We start from the raw sequence: 26,389 nt of genomic DNA, 5'->3' as shown, positions 1-26,389 counted from the left end.
AGGAGGCCTCCCCGTGTGGTCCTGGCATATGTGAATCAAATGGAGTCCGCCACTGAAGCTGCTTATCTGTCCGTGGTTGATGGCACCTGCAGGCTCATGTGATGGACGTGCTGGCTGGTAATGAAGTAGGATGCAGCAAACTGGGTATTTCCTGCAATATATGAAACAACAGGGAGCGCCTTAAAAAAAAAAAATTTGTTACAGTAGTGGTTGGAGAAAAATTACTGACGGCACTGGGACCACTCTGATCTGGGTTAAAAGTGCACATAGGATCCCATCTAAGAGGCCCCTGCCTGGTACTACACCTAGTAATACACCTACCTTCATAAAAATTGTATGCTTCAGTGATAGATATATTCTGTAAAGGAGCGCAAGAAAAGTGGACACTATCAATTAAGATCCTGCTAAAAAAAAAAAAATTATATCCATAGTTACATAGGTCTTAAGGTTGAAAAAAGACATGAGTCTATCAAGTTCAACCTATATCCCTATTGTAGCCCTACTAAGTTGATGCCAATTACCCCATGCCATGGGGAAAAAAATCCCTCTCAACTCCAAATATTCATAATAAACCCCTGGATCAACATCCTGTCCCTATACATCTAGTATTCGTAACCTGTAATGTTATTGCTTTCCAGAAACATATTCAGGCCTCTTTTGAACTCTTTTATTGAGTTTACCATGAACACTCCCTCAGGCAGAATACTATGAAGAAATGCAAACTAAGACATTCCTTTAAGGATGTAAAAAAAAAGTCTTGCTAGGATATCTTTCTCGCTGTTGTTCCCAGCTATGCTACAAATTATTCATAAAGATAAAGCCACAGGAGCCACAGAAGGTGGTCAGCTAGTAACATAGTTCATAACTATATCATAACTATGTCAGCTAGTCAGACTTATATACATAAAATGGGGGCTGTGTTGGTAGGCAGGTGAATGGTGTTGGCGAGAAACATGCAGTTGTCAGAGCCATATGTCTCTATAGGCGTTTTTTTTTTGTCTGACAAGTAAAGAGGGCATTGATTTTTTCAAAAATGTTCCCTTTTTGGGAGTTGGAGAATTGGTGTAAAAAATTAGCTTTTTTATAAAAAGATGAAAGAAGAAATTATCCATTTTTCTGGGGATCATGGGTTGTGTATGTGTAGGCCTGGTTGAAACTACCAGCAGCAAGGGTGATGGCAGACTGGTGGTACTATTAGTAGCCAGTGTGCAGCAGGAAGTTTAAAAAAAATGAGGTTTTCAAATGTTTTACTTACCTAGCTTGAGGTAGCAGCAGCAAGGGCAATCCCCCATTGCCCTTGCTGCTGCTACCTCAAGCTAGGTAAGTAAAAAATTGTTGAGTGACAGGATGTTGAGTGACTGGTAGTAGTGAGAGTGCAGCAGTAGGAGGCAACTGTTAAGAGTTGTTGCAGCCTGCAGAATGCAGGAAATTTTAGTTTTCCATATTTGGCCAGGATGCCCAGGTCTGGTTGGAGGTAGCAGCAGCAAGGGTAATGGCCAACTAGTGGGGACTTATAGTAGCCAACAAACAGCAGGAAGAGGCAAACTGATAAGAGCAGTAGTAGCCTGTGGACAGCAGGAGGTTAAAAATAGAATTTGATTAAAATGTTGCCAGCCAGGCAGCCCAGGCATTCTGCACAGCATGGATTGTGCTGCACACCAACAACTTCATGGAGTGGCTCACCTTTTGCATCACATGATTGTGCACAGCCTGGACTATTGGTAACTGTAGCTAGCGGACAGCAGGCAGTGGTGAGGTAGTGTTAACTTGGAATATATAATATGTGTTTGATTAAACCAATTTTACTTTGCTGCTATCAAACAACTAAGAAGATGCAATGCGTGTTTGAAGAAACCAAAAAAATTCACAAACAATGTGTTAACAGGGCAGATGCGGATCACTTGCACATCCTTTTTACTTTGCTGCTATTTAAAGGGTAGCTCCCACCATCCCTTTTTTTCCCCTCTCTGCCCCTGCCTATTTCCCATCTATCCCTAACTCCCTCCCTGCCTTTAATTTTTTTTTTACTATATAAAAATTGCAGTTTTGTCTGCCGTCACTGATGCCTGCTGGGGCTGACTTCCGCGCTTAGTTCACCTATACAGGGTGCCTCCAGCTGTTTCCCCACTACAACTCCCAGCTTACCCTGACATCTATTGGCTGTCAGGGCATGCTGGGAGTTGTAGTGGGGAAAAAACTGGAGGGCAGCCTATGTTAAAAATAATACATGGCCGTGGCGCAACCCGAACCCCGCCTGGTACGCCCCCCCCCCCCTGTACCCCGCCACGCAACCCGCCCCTCTTCCCCCCAGACATACCAGTACAGTGCAGCGACGGGGCCAGCGTGAAAAGTAAGTGCAGGACAGCAGCGACGGGATGCAGGGAGGTGGGGCCGGCGTGCGAGGCCAGGGAGCAGGAGAGCCAATGCGCGCTTCTTCTGTTCTCAGCGCTCGCTCCCGCCTGTCTGATTGACAGGCAGGGAGCGAGCGCAGCCTGAATGAATTAGGACCGATTGCCCGGCCAGCATCGGTCCGAATTCAGGCGTGGCATCACGCCAGGCCGCAGCCGGCCACTAGGAGGGAGACCCCCTAGTGGCCGGTTTTCCAATGTAAAATACACTGTGTTAATAAAAATAAAAAATAATAATTAAACTAATTTAGAGATATGTTGTAGTACTTAAGTACTACAACATATCAAAAATAAAAGTTGGTGACAGTGCACATTTAACATCTAGGAAGATATAATGTGTGTTTCATTGAACCAGAGAAATAAAAGTACAGCGTCGTCATAAGGCTTTTGTGTTACAATTGCACATGCTTTTTAGCCAGCTGCTATGTTACAACCTTTAGTTATACTGTTTTCGCAGTATCCTCATGAGCCCTATCCATATGTATTGCTATCATACATGTCTGCTGCAGCTCTGCTTTGCTTAGTTTCGAACTTGTTCTGTATTTTTTCTTTTCTTTTTTTTTTTCGAATGAACCTTGAAAAAGGCTTGCTGGGCTTTGAGTTACAGGAGGTCCCCTTATGATCAGCTCACATGCTAAGGCTGGGAATGATAACTTCTTTGCTGTGGATCCTTGTATAGCCCCTATAGGATTTGTGTCCTGCGGATGTTATAGTTATGATAAGGATTCTGGTTCACACACAGTGGGGGAGATTTATGAAAGCTGTCTATGTCCCGCATCAATATAGACATAACTACAGAGCATTAGGCTGGTCTGTTGTGCACCTAATTTATCAAAGGTCGCACGGCTCGTGATCTATGCTTTAGACTGTATTTAAACCGGCTCCAGCATGGTCTGACATTTCGGTGTACTTTCAGCCGATGCGACTTAAAGGTCGCCTAAAAGTCGTTTTTGATAAATTCAGCACCAATGCATTTTCCCGTCTAAAATAGACTAGAATGCATCATGTTCTGAAAATCCTCTAAAGCAAAAGTCGCAAAAAAGTTGCACATATTTATACTGCGACTTTCTGTGCAACAAATTTAGATGGGAAAAAACAGTCTAAATCCTTTGATCAATCTCCCCCATTCTGTTTCTCTTTGTTCTCTATGTCTATCCTATTTACACTCTCTCTCTCTCTCTCTGTATACCTGTCTATCTCTAGCCCCCCTCGCCCTGCTGTCTCCTATTGGTCTTTGAGCTGATTCACATTAAACCAGCAAATCATATGATAACCTGGGTTATCATGTGATCTGTTGGTGACCCCGATGTCATGTCACCACCCCCTGCTCCTTCTGCTTCCTCTGGGTGCCAAAACCTCAGGCTTTTCATGTGATTTCACACTTACTGGCTCAGCAAACGGAACTGGCAAAAATGTTTAAGTTCAGCTCACTCAACACTAGTAGGAATAGGCTGCACCTAAATGGGGAGGGTGCAGCTTTGCTTGGGGAGAAAATGGCCATAGGGTTGCATAAAAGGTTAAATTAATGGGTTAGTGATGTTACATAAGTACAGGTCAACATATTATAGATAGAAAACTGGTACTGATTAATATACCTGAGGGTAGAGTGGAGGGAGGAAAGCAATAGGAAAAATAGAAGAAGAAATCATAACTCCCTAAATTGCCTGCCACCTAATGCTAGATGTCTGACCAACAAGATTAATAACGTCTGAGGATAATTGACATAAAGGGAATAAGGGAAACATGGCTGGACAATAGCTATGACTAGATAATTAACTTACAGTGTTATAGTTTATTCAGAAATGATTAGAAAAATCAAAATAAACAGTGGGTTAGAGTTTGGTTCTATGAAAAGTCCTGTGTAAAGGCCACAGTGTGGGAAGATGTATGTAGGAAAAGGATAATGTAAACTCCCTATGGAAGGAGACTTATGGAGAGAAAAATAAAATACTGATGGAGGTTTGCTATAAACTGCCAAATATAATAGAAGGAGTAGAGAATCTATTATTAAGGCAAATAGGCAAGGCAGAAAATAACAAATAGGTGGTTATTATCGGGGGGGGGGGGGGGGTAGGGGCTTTAACTATCCTGGTGTAAACTGGAACATTGCGATCTGTGAAACCCTCAAGGGAAATTGGTTTTCATAATTTTTTTTATAACCAAAGAATTTCCCCCCCCAAATGGTGCAGTACCGGACCAGAGGTCCTAACATTAACTAACAGACCTGACAGAGTAACATGTGAATGTTGTGGAACACTTTGGATATAGTCACAATACATTTTAACTTGTCGCTCAATATTGTTCTGTCGAGGAGCCGCAAAAACACTTCAGGAAGAGATATGGTGAAACTGAAGAGGGTTCAAAGATAGGAAACCAAAGTAATAAATAGAGTGGGAAAAGTAGAAAAATTTTCAAAATAGACCGCTTAGGGTAGACCTCCCACACTCTTGTTCAAACAGTGTTGTACTTAGGGAACCTTTCAAACTTAAGTTTAACCCCTTAAGGACCAAGTGTTTTTCCTTTTTTGCACTTTTGTTTTTTCCTCCTTACATTTTAAAAATCATAACCCTTTCAATTTTGCACCTAAAAATCCATATGAAGGCTTTTTTTTTTTTTTACAAATCGAAGGAAAATGAAAGCCGGCCACTCACCATCTCTTGTTTTCAGATTTCTTTATTATCCGGAATACTCACATAACATTCTGGGGAGAGGGACAGATCAACAAGCTCCATTTCACACTGTCAAATGCTTCTTCTGGCCATTTTTTTTTTTGCACCACCAATTCTTCATTGTAATGACATCAGTCATTTTACCCAAAAGTCTATGGAGAAACGGGAAAAAAAATCATTGTGCGACAAAATTGAAGAAAAAATGGCATTTTGTAAATTTTGGGGGCTTCTGTTTCTACGCAGTAAATTTTTCGGTCAAAATTACACCCCTATTGTTATTCTGTAGGTCCATACGATTAAAATGATACCCTACTTATATAGGTTTGATTTTGTCATACTTCTGAAAAAAATCATAACTACATGCACAAATATGTTTAAAATTGTCATCTTCTGACCCCTATAACTTTTAGATTTATCGGCGTACGGGGTGGTATGAGGTTTCTTTTTTTTGTGCTGTGATCTGAAGTTTTTATCGGTACCATTTTTGTTATGATGAGACTTTTTGGTCGCTTTTTATTATTTTTTTATGGTATAAAAAGTGACCAAAAATACACTATTTTGGACTTTGGAATTAGTTTTCACATATGCCATTGACCGTGCGGTTTAATTAATTATATCTTTTTATAGTTAGGACATTTATGCACGTGGCGATACCATATGTTGATTTTTATTTTTATGGGAAAAGGGGAGTGATTCTAATTTTTATTAGAGAAGGGGTTAAATCACATTTATTAACTTTTTTTTAACTTCTTTTATGCATTGTTATAGCTCCCTCTAAGGGCTATAACACTACATACACTGATTGCAGGCACTGTTTAATTTGCCATAGGAATGTATTGATCAGTGTTTTCTGCACTTGATTGCTCAAGCCTGGATTTCAGGCTTGGAGCAATCAAAGGCCAATCGGACAGCCAGGAAGAAGGAAAGGCACCTCCCACTGTTCGGGACACGGCGATTTCATTGCGGCGGCCCCGAACAGGTCCGCTGAGCTAGCTGGTATGGATTTCTCCTGTCCTGTATTAGCTTCTGAGCACGCCTCACAGCGTAAATATACGTCTGTGGTCGTTAAGCCCTTAACGACACAGGACGTATATTTACGTCCTGCGCCGGCTCCCGCATCGGTCCCGGCGCTCATCAACGGCCGGGACCTGCGGCTAATGCCACACATCGCCGACCGCTTCTAAATTGAAAGTGAAAGTGACCCGGCTGCTCAGTCGGGCTGTTCGGGACCGCCGCGGTGAAATCGCGGCGTCCCGAACAGCTGACCGGACACCGGGAGGGCCCTTACCTGCCTCCTCGGTGTCCGATCGGCGAATGACTGCTCCGTGTCTGAGATCCAGGCAGGAGCAGTCAAGCGCCGATAACACTGATCACAAGCGTGTTAATACACGCCTGTGATTTGTGTAAAAGATCAGTGTGTGCAGTGTTATAGCTCCCTATGGGACCTATAACACTGCAAAAAAAATGTAAAAAAAAAAGTGTTAATAAAGGTCATTTAACCCCTTCCCTAATAAAAGTTTGAATCACCCCCCTTTAAAAAAAATAAAAGTGTAAAAAGAAAAAAAAATAAACATATGTGGTATCGCCGCGTGCATAAATGTCCGAACTATAAAAATATATCATTAATTAAACCGTACGGTCAATGGCGTACGTGCAAAAAAATTCCAAAGTCCAAAAAAGCGTATTTTGGTCACTTTTTATACCATTAAAAAATGAATAAAAAGTGATCAAAAAGTCCGATCAAAACAAAAATCATACCGATAAAAACTTCAGATCACGGTGCAAAAAATGAGTCCTCATACCGCCCTGTACGTGGAAAAATAAAAAAGTTATAGGGGTCAGAAGATGACATTTTTAAACGTATAAATTTTCCTGCATGTAGTTATGATTTTTTCCAGAAGTGCAAAAAAATCAAACCTATATAAGTAGGGTATCATTTTAACCATATGGACGTACAGAATAATGATAAGGTGTAATTTTTACCGAAATATGCACTGCGTAGAAACGGAAGCCCCCAAAAGTTACAAAATGGCGTTTTTTTTTTTTTATTTTGTCGCACAATGATTTTTTTTTCCGTTTCGCCGTGCATTTTTGGGTAAAATGACTAATGTCACTGCAAAGTAGAATTGGCGACGCAAAAAATAAGCCATAATATGGATTTTTAGGTGGAAAATTGAAAGGTTATGATTTTTAAAAGGTAAGGAGGAAAAAACGAAAGTGCAAAAACGGAAAAACCCGGAGTCCTTAAGGGGTTAAAACATCACTTTTAATTCATATTTAAAAATGTTTAAAAAAAAAGCTGATATCTATACTAAAAACACACTATTAATGTGTACCACATTAAGTAACTGAAAAATAGCTTAAAAATAGCAGCCACCAGAGCCGCATGCACATGCACTTTTGTGCGAAAATGCCAAAAATGGTCCCTCACAATTGATGGCAAAGGAAATGTGTTAAACCGTGATCTTAATGGACACGTACCTATAAAATCTCACACTCTAAACAATACGAGATGCTCTAATGCGATTTACAAGGTTTGAATGTACTGATTCAAAGACAAGGGGCAGTGCAATGCAGCTATTTGATTTGTAATGGCAACATAAATCTGATACATTCACAATACTACTGTGTGAAAATGAATACAGTGCAATAAAAATGTGTATTGGTGCAAAATGGAAATAGAAATGCATACCTTTTGGATTCCTGCTTGACGAAATGGATATTGTGCAAATATGATATGACTGTATCAAGCACTAATGCACCGGAATTAGACAAATAAGTCTGTCTTTGGCTGATGATAAGTTTGCTCTTCAAAGCAAGAGAATAAAAACTATATAATTTGTGTGTGTGGACTGGCACCTGATACTATTAAACAGGACTGGATCTAGAGAAGGTTAACGGTCCTTCTGTGCTTTATAGCATGAATAGTAATTTTTCAGTTACTTAATGTGGTTCTGGTGGCAGTCAAGATTAATAGTGTGTGTTAAGTATATATAGATATCAGTTTTTTTATTACATTTATAAATTTTAAAATATGAATTAAAAGTAAAGTTTTAAACTTAAGTCTGAAAGGTTCCCTACTTACAATACTGTTTGACCTATGAACTATGTATAAACATTTTAGGGGGCAATGCAGAGATCTCTGCTCTGATCTATTTGCACCCAGGACTGCATCTATAACAAGGGGACATCCTCTATGCCTAGAGGAAAGAAGCTTTCTACACCAGCACAGACGGGGTTCTGTAAGAGCAGTAAGACTATGGAACGCTCTGCTAAAGAAAGTTATCATAGTTAACTCAATAAAATAATTCAAAAGGGAAGTTGACGAGCAAAAAAAAAAAAAAAAGGAAAAAATGCACAATATCAATTTATCAGTTGGCATGTAGTTTAAAGTGCGGCTTTATGCAGCAACTCACGTGACGTCTTCGGTTCTGATCAGTGTCGTTCCCTGTTCTTCTCCGTCTAATACGGACCATACTGACCATTTCTTCCAGCCACAACTCTTCACCGTTAAACCTGCAAAACAAATCTATTATGCTCCGCACTTAACCAGCATTAGCCTCCAAATTCCCCTTTAAGTGAAGAGGAATGCAGGGGCGTATAGGGGGTAACAGAGGGGTGTACATGGGAGACAGGTGTGTAGAGCAGTGTACAGTGGTGACAGAGGGCTGTATATGGGTGACAGGGGTGTAGGGGGTGATAGAGGGGTTTACAGTGGTGGCAGAGGGGTGTAGGGGAGTGTACATGGGTGGCAGAGGGGTGAAGAGGAGTGTAAATGGGTAACGGGTGTACATGGGTGGCAGAGGGTTGTAGGAGTGTACATGGGTGGCAGAGGGGTGTAGAGGAGTGTACATGGGTGACAGAGGGGTATAGAGGAGTGTACATGGGTGACCGGTGTATAGAAGTGTACATGGGAAACAGAGGGGTGTACATGGGTGACAGAGGGGTGTAGAAGAGTTTACATGGGTGGAAGAGGGGTGTAGAGGAGTATACATGGGTGGTAGAGGGGTGTAGAGGAGTGTACATGGGTGGCAGAGGGATGTAGGAGTGTACATGGGTAACAGGGGTGTACATGGGTGACAGGGGTGTAGAGGAGTGACAGATGGGTGTAGAAGAGTGTACATGGGTGGCAGAGGGGTGTAGAGGAGTGTACAGGGATGACAGAGGGGTGTAGAAGAGTGTACATGGGTGGCGGAGGGGTGTAGAGGAGTGTACATGTTTGGCAGAGGGGTGTAGAGGAGTGTACATGGGTGGCAGATGGTGGCAGAGGGGTGTACATGGGTGGCAGAGGGGTGTAAAGGGGTGTAGGGGTGGCAGAGCGGTGTAGAGGGGTGTACATGGGTGACAGGGAGGGGACAGGAGTGACAAGGTGGTAACAGGGGTGACAAAGGGACAGAGGGGTGAACATGGGTGACAAGGATGTGGTCAGAGGGGTGGACAATGGGAGGTGAACATGGGTGACAAGGGGATGGACAGGGGGGAGGATGGATATGGGTGAGAGGGGGTGGATGGACATGGGTGAGAGGGGGGATAAACATGGGTGGGGGGGGGAGTATGGACATGGGTGAGGGGGAGAGTATGGACATGGGTGAGAGGGGGGAGTATGGACATGGGTGAGAGGGGGGAGTATGGACATGGGTGAGAGGGGGGGAGGATGGACATGGGTGAGAGGGGGGACAATGGACATGGGTGAGAGGGGGACATGGACATGGGTGAGGGGGGGGATGGACATGGGTGAGAGGGGGGATGGACATGGGTGAGAGTGGGGGGAGATGGATATGGGAGAGAGGGGGGTGGACATGGGTGAGGGGGGAGGATGGACATGGGTGAAGGGGGGGATGGACATGGGTGAGGGGGGAGGATGGACATGGGGGAGGGGGGGATGGACATGGGTGAGGGGGGGGAGGATGGACATGGGTGAGGGGGGGAGGATGGACATGGGTGAGGGGGGAGGATGGACAAGGGTGGAAGGGGGGATGGACATGGGTGGAGGGGGCGGGATGGACATGGGTGGAAGGGGGATGGACATGGGTGGAAGGGGGGATGGACATGGGTGGAAGGGGGGGATGGAGATAAGTGGAAGGGGGGATGGAGATAGGTGGAAGGGGCGGATGGAGATGGGTTGAAGGGGATGGAGATGGGTGGAAGGGGGATGGAGATGGGTGGAAGGGGGGATGGAGATGGGTGGAAGGGGGTGGATGGAGATGGGTGGAAGGGGGTGGATGGAGATGCGGTGGAAGGGGGGGATGGAGATGGTTGGAAGGGGGGGATGGAGATGGGTGGAAGGGGGTGGAAGGGGGATGGACAAGGGTGAGGGGGGGGGATGGACATGGTACAGTACCTTAAGCAAGCCATTTTCTTCCCTGTTCTTCCCCATCTCCAGCAGGGCACTGACTCAGGGTCCCGGCAGGGCACTCATTCACTGCGCCACAGGGGGGAGGGGGGATGCTGGGGCACGAGTCACTACACCGGCTCGGCGCAGCTTCTGCATACTTCCCCTCTCTGGCAGGACACTAAGGGACGCTGGAGGACGGACGCACGCACGCACAGCGCATACAAACTTCTCTCCCCACTGCGGCAATAATTTTGACAGCAAAATCCGGCGGCACCCCGGTTGGGAATCACTGCTCTAGATCAACACAGTAGGGATATAGGTTGAACTTAATGGAATCTTTTTCAACCTTATGAACTAATTTATGATGTTGACAGCTATTGGAGCCAGTGTGACTTTCAGCTCAGGGATTGGCAGCTGATCAGAGACACATGTTGCATGCTCAGAGCTTTCGAAGAGGCAACAAGATTTGTCATTAGGGAAAACATCAGATTGAGCAAATTTTTATTTATATTCCTTCTGGAGCAAACACGCATGGTGATAATTGGACAAGGAATAGAAGAAGGTTTACATTTGGTGCACCTCAGGATAGATGTTGAGGAGTTGGATAAGGATGGTGAAGTGGGAACTGAGGTGGATTTGGAGACGGAATCAGTTGAAGGTACAGGGAAGGGGGCACCCGCACAACATAACAGTGATGATGATGATGACCACCATAATGACCAACTATGACAGTAAGGGATGAAGGCAGAACCGGCTGAGCCTTCGGAAAAGCTGGCAAGGATGGCAAGCTGTAAGCTTCATTGCTTGCATCTTGATAGCCGTATTGAGTATGAGTACTGGATAGCCACACTCTTAGGCTAGGTTCAGACTACGTGAATCTCAGGGCAGAAAATTTCCGCCCGGAGATTTAGAGTGTGGCCAGTGCCGACTGAATCAGTTGGCGCTAGGACCACACGGACACTGCAGTCTCCAATAGACTGCAATGTGTTCCGCGAATATTTCCCCCTGAAGAAAGAGCAACGCCAGTCTCCAGGCAGAAATTTCCAAGCGGATTTTCTGTTCACAAATTCCGCTTCACAAATTCCGAAGTGGGAATTTGTGAACGGAAACCCATTCACTACACTATACATTTTAGCAACCGGAATTTCCGCCTGCAATTTCAAAGCGGAATTACAGGTAGAAAATTCCGTAGTCTGAACCTAGCCTTAGACCCTCAGTATAAAACTAAAATGGGGATTGTTTTTCACCTTTGGAGAAGGAGAATTAATTGGAATTTATAGAGAAAAGCGTAATTCAGCTTACCACAGCCTTCTAACAGCAAACAATTGAGCTTGCCACAGCCTTCCAACAGAAACAATTGCCCAATGTCTGGCATTAGCCACAGGATAATGCTGACAGTTGGCAGTGGAGAGCTGACTCAGAGTGTAGTGGAGTGTAGTGCATACATGTAAGCCCTGCGCCCACTCCAGGTCTATGAAGCTGAGCACGTGTCATAAAGGGATGGTCCTTGATATCAGCAACTGGGACCTGTGGCTAATGCCAGACATCACAGAAAAAGATTGAATACAGGCAGCTCAGCAGAGCCAAGGGTCCTAGTCAGCTGAGAGGACAGGGGGAGGGCCCTTATCTACCTCCTAGCCATCTGGTTGTCACTCAAATGGTGCAGGAACCCATGGCAAGTCAGAGCAATGGAACATTGACAACACTGATCAATGCTTAGCTATGGCACAGCATTGAACAGTGTATGCAATTTAAAAATAGTGAAAAAAGGTTAAAAATGTTACTAGTGAATCAACCCCTTCCCTAATAAAAGTTTGAATCTCCCCTTATTTTCACTCGTTTGTCACCCACTTTTTAAAATAAAATTAAAATAAATGTATGTAAAAACAACAATTAATGTAAACATGTGGTATCACCGCGTACAAACTAAAATATAACATTACTGCCCAGTCAAAAGCGTATACTTAAAAAAATAACAGAATTGCATATATTTGGTCACTTAATATAACTACTATATACTTCATATATCGTAATTTTTTTTATAAAAACGATGAAAAAGTCCCATCAAAACAATAATAGCACTAATAAAAACTACAGATCACAGAACAAAACATTTGCCCTAATACATCTCTGTATACAGAAAAATAGAAGAGTTATATGGGTCAGAAGAGGACAATTTTGAGCATACTATCTTTTATACAAAAGAGAACCAAATAAACTTCTAAACTAACTCAGGCTATGTTCCCTAACTACTCCTAACACCCCTTCCACCGTAAAAAAAAAATTCAGAGCTTTAACAAACTTCTGTATCTTACCGTTCTTCTTGCTCACATCTTCTTGCTGCAATCTCCCAGCAGGAGAAAGTGGGCGTTCAGTGATGTCATGCCTGCTGGGGGACTACTTCCGCCCTCACATCTTTTCTGCAATGTGATAAATAGAAGACCTTAGGCTTTGTGCAGCTTTCAGTCTGTGCAGCTTTCAGTGAGTCTCTGTGCAGCTTTCAGTCAAGCTCAGTGCAGGGAGAAGCACTTCCTGAGTTTGGTCTCCTGCCAGGCCTGTTGGAGACCAAACTCACTGTATTAATTGCAGCAGGGACCAGAACAGCGCCACCTAGTGGCCAATTTTTCTATTACATTTTAAACATATTTATGTTGATGATTTTAAAAGCAAGTGAATGGGAAAGTGTCTGCTAATTACACAAGAATCGCTATATTAAAAGTTTTATTTGGTGACAGGTACTCTTAAGTTTTTTTTAAAGCAGTAAAACAAAATAAAACCTATATCAATTGGAAATCTTCATAATTGCATGGACCTACACAATCAATATGAAGTGTCATTTTTTGCCGAAAAGTGCACTGCCTATCTAATCTAACCTCTCAAAATTTACATGTGTAAAAAAATTTAACAGTGTTTTTTTGTTTTTTGCCCCACAAATAATTAGTTTTTTTTCCATTGTAGATCTGGTTGTAAAATGAGTGTTATTACAAAGTCAAATTTGTGGTGCAAAACACAAGCCCAAATATGGGTCCATAAGTAAAAAATTGAAAGCGTTTTGGCTATTAGAAGGCAATAAGTAAAAACGAAAGTGCAAAAATAAAAAATATCTGCGTCTTTAACCCCTTCCCAACCCATGACATACATGTACATCATGACCGGAAGGTTTTCCCGACCTATCATGTACATGTACGTCATGCAGATACTGTCCGCTACTCGCGGTATCCCGCTGCGCCCGGTAAGATGGTGGCTATCACGAATAGCCAGCCATCTTGCCTCGGGACCTAGGGGGGGTTTCGCCCGTCCCCTCACAGCGATCTTTCCTATCAGGTAGTCCCGATCACGGACTAGCAGTCTGCTAGCAGTCTCCAGTGTCCCTTACCTGTCCCCCCTTCCTCCGGTGTCCCTTACCCGTACCAAGCTGCCGACGCTGTGCCCACCTGCATACTTCACTTCGTGTGAAGCAAGAGTAAAAAACTTTTTACAGCTCCCCCCCAGTGTCCTAAACTTGTTACTGCATCTTTTTGTGCACTAGACACTAGGGGAGCTGTTGTACAGAAGTAAAAAATATATATATATATATATATATATTTAAAAAAAAAAAAAAAATATATATATATATATATATATATATAAATATACACATATATACGTGTATGTGTATATATATATATATATATATATATACATACGTGTATGTGTATATATATATATATATATATATATATATATATGTACATATATATGTGTGTGTGTGTATATATATATATATATATATATATGTATATATTCAAAATGTAATTGTTCCCCAAAAAATTTGATTTAGAGCTTTTGTAGAAAATGTGAAAAAATGCTCATAATAATATAAGCCTTCTAATGTCGTAAAAAAGTAAAATAATTTTTTACTTTTCAAACATAGAGAAATGAAAATTTTCCAATTTTTCACAATATTTTAGAGTTTTTCACAAAAATCGCTTCATGTATCAACAAAAATTTACCACTAATACAACTACAATATGTCTGAAAAAAAAAACTATCTCTGAATCACTTTGCTAGGTAAAAGTAGTCCAAAGTTATTACCACTTAGAGACACATGTCAGATTTGAAAAAAACGGACTGGTGTTAGACTCACCACAGTCGACTGGAACTCGAAGTAGTCTGGAACATAAGAGATGGTAGATCTGCTGGACCTGTGTTGCTGATGATGCGGGTCGTGTCTAAGGTGTTGCTGGTTTTCACCAGAGCCCGCCGCAGATTGGGATGGTCTTGCTGTGGCAGGGGGCACCCAGGTCACTACCCCTGGCACAACTCGACCACACAGGCGGCTGAAGTGAAGCGAGGCACAGAAGGGATGAGACAGGACATAGTCAGGATAGCAGGAGATCAGGGCAGTCAGCACAGGAGCGAAGTCAGGAATGTAGCAGTAGGTCAATAGGCAGACGGCAATGAACATGAATCACAGAATAACGCTTTCTCTAAGGCACTGGGGCAAACTAAGACCCGGCAGAGGTATTAGTTAGGTTCAGAAACTTATAACCGAGGAACAGGTGAAGCACATGATTATGGGCTTCCTGGTCCTTTAAATTTCAGAGCTCTGCCGCATGTCCTAGGAGGCTGGTGAGTGACTGGCTGGGACTCGCATGTGGGCTCGTCCCGTGATGCGAATCCCAGCCCTGGGAGCATGAGAGGGGAGATGCGCTCACGGCCAGCATGTCCGGCCGGAGCGCAGTGTGTAATAGTACCCCACCCCTCCTTTGGTCTCCCCCTCTTCTTCTGGGTCAAAAATTTCTTGAGGAGATTACAGTCCAAGATGTTTTCTTCAGGCTCCCATGATCTCTCCTCAGGACCAAATCCCCTCCAGTCAAGAAGAACTTTTTCCCTTGCATAGTTTTGGAGGCAAGGATCTCTTTGACTTGGTAGACATCAGAGGAACCAGAGACAGGTGTAGTAACAGTGTTCTTTAGGGAGTAACGGTTGACTACCGGAGGCTTGAGGAGTGACACAGGAAAAGAGTTAGGAATATGGAGAGAAGGAGGTAACCGTAGTTTGTACTAGACTGGATTGTAGTACCTTGAACAGACCGAGGAAGCGAGGACCTAACTTGTAGGAAGCGAGGACCTAACTTGTAGCTGGGAATTTTGAAACGAATGTACTTAGAAGATAACCAAACTTTATCACTGGAAGAGAAGGATGGAGGAGGTCTTCTTTTCTTATTAGCCTGGGTTTTCATTCAAGAGGAGGCCAGAGACAAAGAATGCAGAGTCTGTCGCCAAATAGAAGAAAAGTCACGGACAAGTTCATCTACAGCTGGGACACCGGAAGAAACTGGACCTGGAAGAGGAGACCGGAGACGATGTCCATGAATGATAAAAAACGGGGAGGCAGGGAGGTCCTCGTGGACTCGGAATCCTTATGATTATAAGAAATTTCAGCCCAGGGAAGAAGATCAACCCAGTCGTCCTGAAGAGCTGAGACAAAATTGCAAAGATAAGTCTCCAAAAGATGATTTACCCTCTCCACTTGACCATTAGATTGAGGGGGGTAGGAAGTGGAGAAATCCAGATTGATTTCAAGATGAGTACAGAGAGCTCGCCAAAACTTGGACACAAACTGAACTCCTCGGTCTGAGACTATATGTTCTGGTAGACCATGTAGGCAGAAAATGCGTTGTAAGAAATGCTTCGCCAACTGTGGAGCAGATGAAAGACCAGGAAGTGGGATGATATTAGCCATTTTGGAAAACCGATCAACTACAACCCAGATGACCATGTTATTATGAGATGGTGGAAGATCAGTAATAAAATCCATAGCGATGTGAGTCCATGGAGTCTCCGGAATGAGCAATGGCTGTCCCGCCAGGTTTTTGTCGAGGAGTTTTGTCACATGCACAGGTGATACAGGAACGGACAAATTCGGAGACATCGCGTTCCAGATGCGGCACCCAATAGTGCCGCGAGATTAAAAGTCAAGTCTTACATTCTACAGGATAACCTGCCAATAAAGGAGAATGACCCCATTTCAGGACTTTGCATCTCAATCTGGCTGGTACAAAGGATTTACCAGGAGGTACTTGCAGAAGATCGACAGGAGCTTCAGAAATCAGATGGTCTGGGGGAATAATATGCCTAGGCGTGGAGTCCAAACCCACAACGTCAGAGGATCTGGAAAGGGCATCAGCTCTGATATTCTTGTTAGCTGGACGGAAGTGAATGAAGAAATTAAATCTGGAAAAGAACAAAGACCAACTTGCCTGGTGAGGATTCAAATGCTGAGCAGACTGTAGGTATAGGAGATTCTTGTGGTCTGAGTAGATACTGACTCGATGAGAAGACCCTCCCAACAAATGACGCCACTCCTCTAAGGCTAGTTTTATAGCAAGAAGTTCTCGATCTCCGATGGAGTAATTCCTCTCTGCTGGCGAGAAGGTTTTTGAAAAGAAACCACATTTTATAGTCTTACATTTGGAGTTTTTCTGGGTAAGAATGGCACCAGCTCCTATAGACAAAGCGTCCACCTCCAAAGCAAAAGGTCTTTCCGGATCAGGTCTTGAAAGCACGAGAGCTAAGGCAAATGCAGACTTTAGGCGAGAGAAAGCCTCTTCGGCCTCAGAAGGCCATGACTTAGGGTTAGAGTTCTTTCTGGTAAGAGCTACAATAGCAGCTACCAGGGAAGAGAAATGTGCGATGAACTGACGATAGTAGTTGGCAAATCCCAGAAATCGTTTAAAAGCCCGAAGACCAGTAGGACGAGGCCAATTCAAAACCGCAGACAGTTTCTCAGGATCCATCTGCAAACCTTGATGAGAGACAATGCATCCAAGAAATGGGAAGACTAGATTTCTCGAATAGGCACTTCTCCAGTTTGGCCTAGAGATGATTCCTCCGGAGGCGTTCAAGAAGCAGACGAACATGTGAACGATGCTCCTCTAAGTTGGAAGAGACGATCAAGATGTCGTCAAGATACACGACAACACAGGTGTAGAGAAGATCTCGGAAGATATCATTGACAAATTCCTGAAAAACAGCAGGAGCATTGCAAGGGCCAAAAGGCATCACGAGATACTCAAAATGTCCATCACGGGTATTAAAGGCTGTTTTCCATGTGTCTCCCTCACGGATTCGAATCAGATTATAAGCTCCCCGTAAATCCAATTTAGAGAAAACCTTGGCTCCCCGGAGACAATCAAATAGTTCTGAGATCAGTGGAAGTGGATAATGATTTTTCACCGTAATTTTGTTGAGACCCCTATAATCAATGCCCACAAAGAAGAACCCAGCTCCAGCTGGAGAGGAGGACTTTCGGATAAATCCTTTTTCGATGTTCTCCTGAATATATTCTTCCATGGTTTCAGTCTCCGGGACCAACAACGCATAGATTCTACCACATGGAGGCATAGTCCCAGGCTGTATATCAATGGGGCAGTCATAAAGACAATGTGGAGGTAAAGTCTCGGCCTACTTTTCGCAGAAAACATCTGAATAATCTTGATAGGGGAAGGCAGACCTGGCATAGGAGGTGAGGAAGAAACAACTTTTGGCTGGACTGGCACAAGACAAAGATTTTGACAGCTCTGTCCCCAGCGAGTGATCTCCTGATTTCCAGCCAAGTTGCGGAGAATGACGTTGGAGCCAAGGAAGACCAAGAAGTAGCTGAAAAGTACAGTGAGGAAGCACATAGAATTCAATCTTTTCCATATGCAGGACTCCCGCTTGCATGGTGAGAGGCTCTGTGCGGAATTGCACCTTACAGTCCAGATTTTTTCCATTGACTGAAGAGATGAACAAAGGCTTGGCAAGCCGAGTTACTGGAAGATGATATTCATGTACCAGAGAGGCATCAATGAAGTTGTCAGCAGAACCAGAGTCCAAGAATGCAGAAGCGAAGAATGAAGTCTTTGCAGAAGCGTGGATTTGAACAGATATATTCAAGCGAGGAGAGGTAGTATTTACTCCTAGGGTCGCCTCTCCCACCTTTCTTTGGTGCGAGCGTTTCCCGGACGCTGAGGATGTGTAGAACAGTCTTTGAGAAAGTGCTCCAGACTGGAACAGTATAAGCACAAATTCTCATTACGTCGCCTGGATCTTTACAGCTGCGTTAAGGGAGTACGGTCTACTTGCATAGCCTCTTCGGCAAGAGGCAAAGAAGACTGTAGAGGTGGATGTTGGAACATGGGTGCCAAGCGAGGAAAATTCTGTGTTACGGCAGGTTCTCTTTCAGTACAAAGTTCTTTCTGTCTCTCTGCAAAACGCACATCAATACGTGTGGCTAAATGGATTAGTTCACACAGGTTAGTTGGAGGATCTCGTGCAGCAAGAGCATCCTTTATTCTGCTGGACAATCCTTTTTTAAATGTTGCACACAAGGCTTTATCGTTCCATGCTAATTCGGAAGCGAGGGTGTGAAACTGAACAGCATAGTCTCCTACAGAGGAAGTCCTACAGAGGAAGTTGCCTGAGGTTCAGAAGAGCCGTCTCGGCAGTGTTCAAAAACACTGCAGAATTCAGCTAAGAAGGCTGTGAGGTTAGAGGTAATCGGGTCACTGCGATCCCAGAGAGCAGTAGCCTAGGCCAGGGCCTTTCCGAACAAGAGGCTGACCACAAACGCCACCTTCCCTCGCTCTGTCGGGAACTGATCTGCCATAAGTTCCAGGTGCATGGCACACTTTGTAACAAAACCTCTACACAACTTTGGGTCACCATCATACTTCGTGGGAAGGGGTAGATGAAGCTTTGATCTGGAAGAAGCTGCAGAAATGGGTGGAGAGACTGGAGCTGGTTGCAGCTGCTGCTGCTGTTGCTGCATGGACAGTAATTGTTGCATCATGGTGGTCAGTTGACTTAGTTGCTGCGCCTGACTAGCTAACTGCTGCGACTGACGGACCACAACGAAGGGAAGATTCTAAATCTTTGGCAGAGGTACCTCAGTGGGATCCATGGCCAGATCTTACTGTTAGACTCACCGCAGTCGACTGGAACTCGGAAGGTAGTAGATCAGCTGGACCACAGTAGTCTGGAACACAAGAGGTGGAAGATCCGCTGGACCTGTGTGGCTGATGACGTGGGCCGTGCCAGGGAACGGAGTCTAAGGTGCTGCTGGTTTTCACCAGAGCCCGCCGCAAATCGGTAAGATCTTGCTGCGGCAGGGGGCACCCAGGTCACTACCCCTGGCACGACTCGACTACATAGGTGGCTGAGGTGAAGTGAGGCACAGAAGGCATGAGACAGGACATAATCAGGATAGCAGGAGATCAGGGCAGGCGGCACGGGAGCGAAGTCAGGAACGTAGCAGTAGGTCAATATGCAGGCGGCAAGGAACGCGGTCAGGTCATGGGATGCAAGATCTGGTACACAGCAAGGAAACACAATAACTGTTTCTCTAACGCACTGGGGCAAACAAAGATCCGGCAGAGTTATGAGGTAGGTGCAGAAACATATAACCGAGGAACAGGTGAAGCACATGATTAAAGGGCGTACTGGACCTTTAAATTTTAGAGCTCTGGCGCGTGCGCGCGCCCTAGGAGGTGGGGGCACGCATGCTGGAGAGAAGAGACAGATGCAGAGGGCGAAGGTGAGTGATGGTCTAGGACTCGCGGGCGCGTCCCGCGATGCTAATCCCAGCCCCGTTGGCTGGGGACATGAGTGGGGAGATGCGCTGGACCGCAGTGTGTAAAAACTTGGTCATGAAGGCCAAAACTAGCTGGGTCATGAAGGGGTTAAGGGGTAATGAAGCAGCAGCATGTATTCGTTGGAGTACATGATGACTAAGTTTTTGCATCTAGTATGCTAATCCAACATAAATCATCAAATGGATGTTTAGCATCACCTGGGAAACCAGGTTGATTCATACCTAAGCTATGCTCTTTCTCTGTCAGATACCATCAGCCAAGACCCCATAGACTTCTGTGTGATCAAATTAGACCATTGGCCAGAACTTTCCCAGTTTGTCATTGGTGTTCTTGTCCTGAGGATTTAATGTGGCAGGTGGCGCTGTCACCCCAAAATGAACAAGCTAATCAGCTAACAATGTGGGAAAACTTGTGTGTGTTAGAGTAAATCAGGCTTGGATCAGTAAAGATTTTAAAACTTTGGTGCCTGATTCCATATATTAGATATTCCATTGCTGCTGTAAAAACAAATATCAAACAAGAGCTCTACCATGTGTGGAATCTTTGGTTACAAATATAGGTGGGGTAGATTGTACATAAACCACTCAACTTCAGAGCTGTGCAAATTCCAGCACAATTCTTAAAAGCATAAGGGTTTTATTCGTGGCAAAATAAGCTAGGCTGTTGCTCCTTCCCATACATGCTAGAAAGCACAAAGACAATCGTAGTAACTACTCATTCCTCCTCTGGGATATCTGGGCACCACCACATATAAAATCAACAGGGCGATTCCAAGAAAATTAAAATAACAAATTCATTAAAAGTACAACATGTTTCAAAGCCAATCCAGCTTCTTCCTCAGGTACAACAATAATAAAAATATAGCAGACTAAGTACTTATAGCCTTGATCACATGACTAAATACCTACAAATGAAATCATGACATTTCAAGTAAAATTACACCCACCTGTAACTCCCGTATAGGTGCATCCTGGGTAATGTACCAAATCTACATTAGTTTTTAAAGATAGGTATAATAAGAGATGTAGTTAGAGGGGTTATCCAGGAATTGAAAAACAGAGCTTATTCATTTAAAAAAAAATTCCCTGTCTGTCTCTAGGTTGGGTGTGGTATTACAACTTGGCTCCAACTTGGTATTACAACTTGGCTCACTTCAATGTAACTGAGCAGCAGAACCACACCCAACCTGGAGTCGGACAGGAAGCGGTTTTGAAAGAAACAAGCTCTGTTTTTCAAATCCTGGATAACCCCTTTAATTACCTACACAACATATGTTGTGTTTAATGTTGTGTAAGTATGAAATTATGTTAAATGTTGTGTAGGTAATTAACTACTACTCTAAGGCTAAGTTTATACTTGTTTTTGTTTTTGCCAAGAAAAACGCCAATTCTGCCACATGGTGTTTTTTCGGCCAAAAAATGCTGCGGCCAGATGTTAGCTGTAAATCAATGAGAAATCGCAAAATTCTTTTTCCACTTGGCATTTTTCAGTTTGGCGTTTCTTTAATCCTTTTGGCGTTTTTTCACTCTTTTTTGGTGTTTTTCAGCTCCTTGGCAGTTTTTCAAAATCGCAGCGTGTTGAGCCACTGGCTTTTTTTCCCCTGAAATCGTGAGTTTTAACTTTGGTGTTTTTTCAGGCGGTTTTTATTCTCTTTTGGACTTTAGCAATCCAAAAAATTTTAATAAAATTTCGTAGGGTACCATTAAAAAATAATAATAAAAAAGATACAGTAGTTATGGAAAAAATTGTATTTAACGAAATGTATCTTTTTTTATAACAAAATTTTTATAAATTTTTAAATAGGGATCAATTTATGTGGGCGGGCAGGGCACTAAAAATTAGAGATGAGCGAACTTACAGTAAATTTGATTTGTCACGAACTTCTCGGCTCGGCATTTGATGACTTTTCCTGCATAAATTAGTTCAGCTTTCAGGTGCTCCGGTGGGCTGGAAAAGGTGGATACAGTCCTAGGAGACTCTTTCCTAGGACTGTATCCACCTTTTCCAGCCCACGGGGGCACCTGAAAGCCGAACTAATTTATGCAGGATAAGTCATCAACTGCCGAGCCGAGAAGTTAGTGATGAATCAAATTTACAGTAAGTTCGCTCATCTCTACTAAAAATATAGCCGACAATAATAAAAATGTAGTGTGTGTGTTTTACATTCTCTATTTTTTAGGTGGTACTACTACTCCCAGCATGGAACACACACTGTTCCATGATGGGAGTAATAGTACCTGTACTAACTGACAGATCACCCTGGTCCATTGCAATCCTTCTGTATAATTTATAGACGTGGCCGGCCGCTCTTCTATGGTCCCCTGCACTGCTGTATACACACACCTATTCATATTTCCCGCAGAGAGCTGTGATTGGCCAGTTGGTTCCAGCCAATCACAACTCTCTGTGGGAAATATGAATAGGTGTATATATACGTCAGTGCAGTGGACCATAGAAGAGCGGCCGCCTGCATCTATACATTATACAGGAGGATCACAGCGGGTGTCAGGAGTGACATCCGCTGTGATCTTTCCTTAACTGCAGGTTCTACAGCTCCCAACATGGAACAGAGTGTGCTCCATGATGGGAGTAGTAGTACCTGCAGTTACGGAAAGATCACAGCGGGTATCACTCCTGACACCCAATGTTATCGTCCTCTCTATTGCAGAGATGCGGAGCGGCTCTATACAGCGCTTGCATTTCTGCACTATACTTCGGCCAGTGATGTGAATAGAACATCACTCATTCATATTTCCCCCTGAATGCTGTGATTGGCTGTAACCATCCGGTCAATCCCCACTCTGGGCGGAAAATATGAATGAGTGATGTTCTATTCGCAGAGATGTGAGCGCTGTATAGAGCAGCTCCACATCTCTTCTATAATATGGACGATTGCATCGGGCGATATGTCTATTAGTGCAGGTACTACTACTCCCATCATGGAACAGTGTGTTCCATGCTGGGAGTAGTAGTACTGCCTAAAAAATGCAAAAAAAAGAGGAAAAAAAAGTGAAACACACACACACTTTATTAAAAATGTATTAAAATTTTGTTAAAAATATATAAATTTCGTTACATTTTTTTCCCACCACTACTGCATCCTTTTTTTTTTTTTTTGTGGTACCCAACAAATTTTGGGTACCAAAAAAATAAAAACGCCAAAGGGGCCAAAAATGCAAATTCCACACAAAAGAAAAAACGCCAGAAAGAACGCCAGATGCAGGATATTGCACTGGAGTTTTTTCAGGCGTTTTTTTCAAACCAAAAAACGCAGGACAAAAAAAACAAGTAGAAATTTGAAAACTGGTATGTAGATATGGTACTACATTTCCCGGGATGCACTTATTTGGGAGTTACTGGTGGATGTAATTTCACTTGAAAGGTCATGATTTCATTTGTTGGTATTTAGTCATATGATTGAGGCTATAGGTACCTAGTCTGCTATATTTTTATTATTGCTGTACCTGAGGAAGAACCTGGACTGGCTTTGAGACGTGTTGTACTTTTAATAAATTGTTTTTATTTTCCTCCTGTAAATTTTTTGTAGCGGCACCCGGAGATCCTAGAGAAGGAAGGAGTGGTTACTACGATTGCTTCTGTTGGGCAATGAGCAATAGTCGGGGGTTACACCCCGTTATATAAACCACCCTGTGTATGATTATCACATTACAGATTTTCTATTTAATGACTACAAAAATGTATCCATGTACACAGGAAGAAATAATGTTTTATCATACAATGAATACACTTTGTTTGCTAAAAAGAATACCCCTTTAATAAATATCTTATTAGTATATTAATAGATAATGTAAGTAAATATGTTACATTTATATTTGGTTAATTATGATAGCACAAAGGCTCTTATTTTAGAAATGTATAATTAAGTAGTTAGTGACATTTTTTTTTTTTAAACCTATGGACACCTTTGCATTATTTTTTTTTCTTTTTATTATTATTCATTTATTTCCAGAATGCAAAATTATACAGCGTTTACACACAGTATTTGGTCAGTATTTTGGTTAGTCTTTTTAGATAAAATCTGGAGTGGGTCCAAAGCACAGAAAAAGGTGCAAATCTTTCTATTATACTTTTCTGTGTACTGGATCCACTCCTGGTGTTGGCTAAAAATAGTGATCAAAATACTGACCACTGTGTGAACCCAGCCTAAAACATTTTCCCAGGTACACAGCAGCTCAAAGTGTGGATAGAATTAAAAGCATACTTCAAGGGCATATAGGATAAAAGTTTTATGAGGAGAATCCAATGGGTCGTACACAACTGTAAAGAGAAAGCAGAGCATTCATGGCAAACTCTAGACTCTTTAAAACACAGACCTCACACCCAGCATGTATTACTAGGAAGAGACACACAGAAGAATGTCAACCTAGAAGTTAACTTGGATCGGAAAATTAATCAGGGGGTGTAAAAATGAATGAAGGAATGAACTTTGTAGGGTTTTTTTTTTCTCTAAAACAAATTTTTATTTGTAAACATTATTTTTTGTAAACTTTTTTTTTTATGAAAGGTGTCCATAGCCATTAAGATTTGATGGTTATTGGTTAGAATTTTCTTGATAGTATCCAATAGAACTTCTCATGTTCTTTTTCAATTAATTCAACTGTTTGAGTAAGCTTACTTACTGTTTTTTTTCTTTCCTTTTCTTCATGCTGTCGATTAGAGCCCTACAGAGAGACAAGTATGGGAGTAAAACTAAATTTTGCTTATCAAATGTAATTTTTTATTCAATTGATCATATTTATTAAACATTCATCTAGCATTATATAAGAAGTGGTCCTTTTTGATAATCTTTTTTTTTCTTCTAGTCATTGCTGTATTCTGTGGTACCTTATGTTTTATGCAAGTTAATTTATATGCCTTTAAGAAAAAAAAGTGTTTGTATAACTTTTTTATTTTATGGAATTGTATGAGGTACCAAACCATACAGCAAAAGCTAAATAAAAGAAACTTATTTGTTGCTGGTTCTAATGGAGTGGTGTATTTCATGTTATGTAGATTATTTAAAGAGGTTCTAAAGTTTTAGCAAACTAAGTGATATTTAAATTTTATTAGACTTTTATAAAAAAAAAAAAGTGAACCCATACTGAGGTTTCTGGGTCTGTAATTAAAAATGTATAAGTATTTTTAATTACAGATACAGATACTCCCACAAAGATTTAATGTCAACAAGAATTTTTGTCTATTTTATTACTTTTGTGCAGGTAATCAGATGGCAACTGAAATTATTGCAGAGGCCACCAATCAATGTCATTTGGTTCCTAAATTTTAAACTAAGAAGCCAAAGATGCTGAAGTGATATTTTTTTAAGCCTTGAGTTCTGATGCCTAGACATAGAATGTAACATTGTGCCTACCTGGGATGTATAACACTATGCTCTATACTCCATTACCCTGTAGTAGTGTTTGCATAGCCAAAACATACATCATTTTTCATTAACAATTTAGTCAGCCAGTCGCCATTCTGTTGTAAATGCTGCAGTTGATCAGCTCACACAATCCTTAAGGACGCCCTTGCCCCACTCCTATTGTATATAGCATGCTCAGGAGCTGAATGCACTTCATACCAGGTGGGCCCTGGTTGCTATGAGCAGTCAGGACTCTTGCCTAATGCTGAACATCATTGATGGGGGAAAAAAATTGTTGCTGGTCATCTCAGAGTGCTGAACCGGACCACTGTGACAAAATCTCAGGCTCCTGATAAACTTAGAGAGCGGACAGAGGTCTCTTTCCTACATCCGTCCTGTTCGATCAGTGCACCCTCACTGCAGAAGCCTCAGCAGCCTGTAGTAATGGAGCGCCAATAACACTGATCAATGATGTTCTATGAGCCAGCATTGTTTAGTGTGTGTAATCAAGTCCCCCCTATGGGACTAAAAAATCGTGATAAAAATATATGTAAATTTTTTTTTATAAATGTAAGCCCCTTACCTAATAAAAGTTTGAACCACCCCGTTTCCATTTTTCAAATAAAATAATGTAAACAAAAATAAACAAACATAAGTGGTATCACCTCATGTGGAAATGTCCAAACTATCAAAATATAATGTTAATGAAACCACACAGTCAGTAGCCCAAATGTAAAAAAACAATACTAAATCCAAAATTGCTAATTTTTGGTCATTTCATATACCAGAACAAAAATTAATTAATAAAAAAAAAACAGAAAATCCCATCAAAACAAAAACATGTTTTTTTGTTGTTGTTTTTTTTACATTTGCATATTCATTACAGGGGTGGGCCAGACAGGGAATATGGAGGAGGCAGGGGAGCACAGCAAGCCGGCTTCCTGCCTTCATTGCAGATAGAAGATTAAATAGCTGTAATTAAGTAGCACAATACTG

The 26,389-nt window shown here is 42.4% G+C and overlaps 1 protein-coding gene across 1 annotated transcript in view; it reads left to right on the top strand.

The window, feature by feature from the left end:
• The window catches only part of ADGRL3 (adhesion G protein-coupled receptor L3), a 961,109-nt gene that overhangs the window by 835,553 nt on the left and 99,167 nt on the right, over positions 1–26,389 (top strand). Inside the window, exon 24 of the mRNA XM_056570909.1 lies at positions 24,710–24,727. Within this exon, the coding sequence (XP_056426884.1) occupies positions 24,710–24,727 (18 nt within the window). The remainder of the gene's footprint in view (positions 1–24,709; positions 24,728–26,389) is intronic.

This window comes from Hyla sarda, chromosome 1 (assembly GCF_029499605.1).
Source record: "Hyla sarda isolate aHylSar1 chromosome 1, aHylSar1.hap1, whole genome shotgun sequence".
Lineage (NCBI taxonomy): Eukaryota > Metazoa > Chordata > Amphibia > Anura > Hylidae > Hyla > Hyla sarda.
Note: the sequence above shows the minus strand (reverse complement) of the source record. Positions and strands in the feature narration are given on the sequence as shown.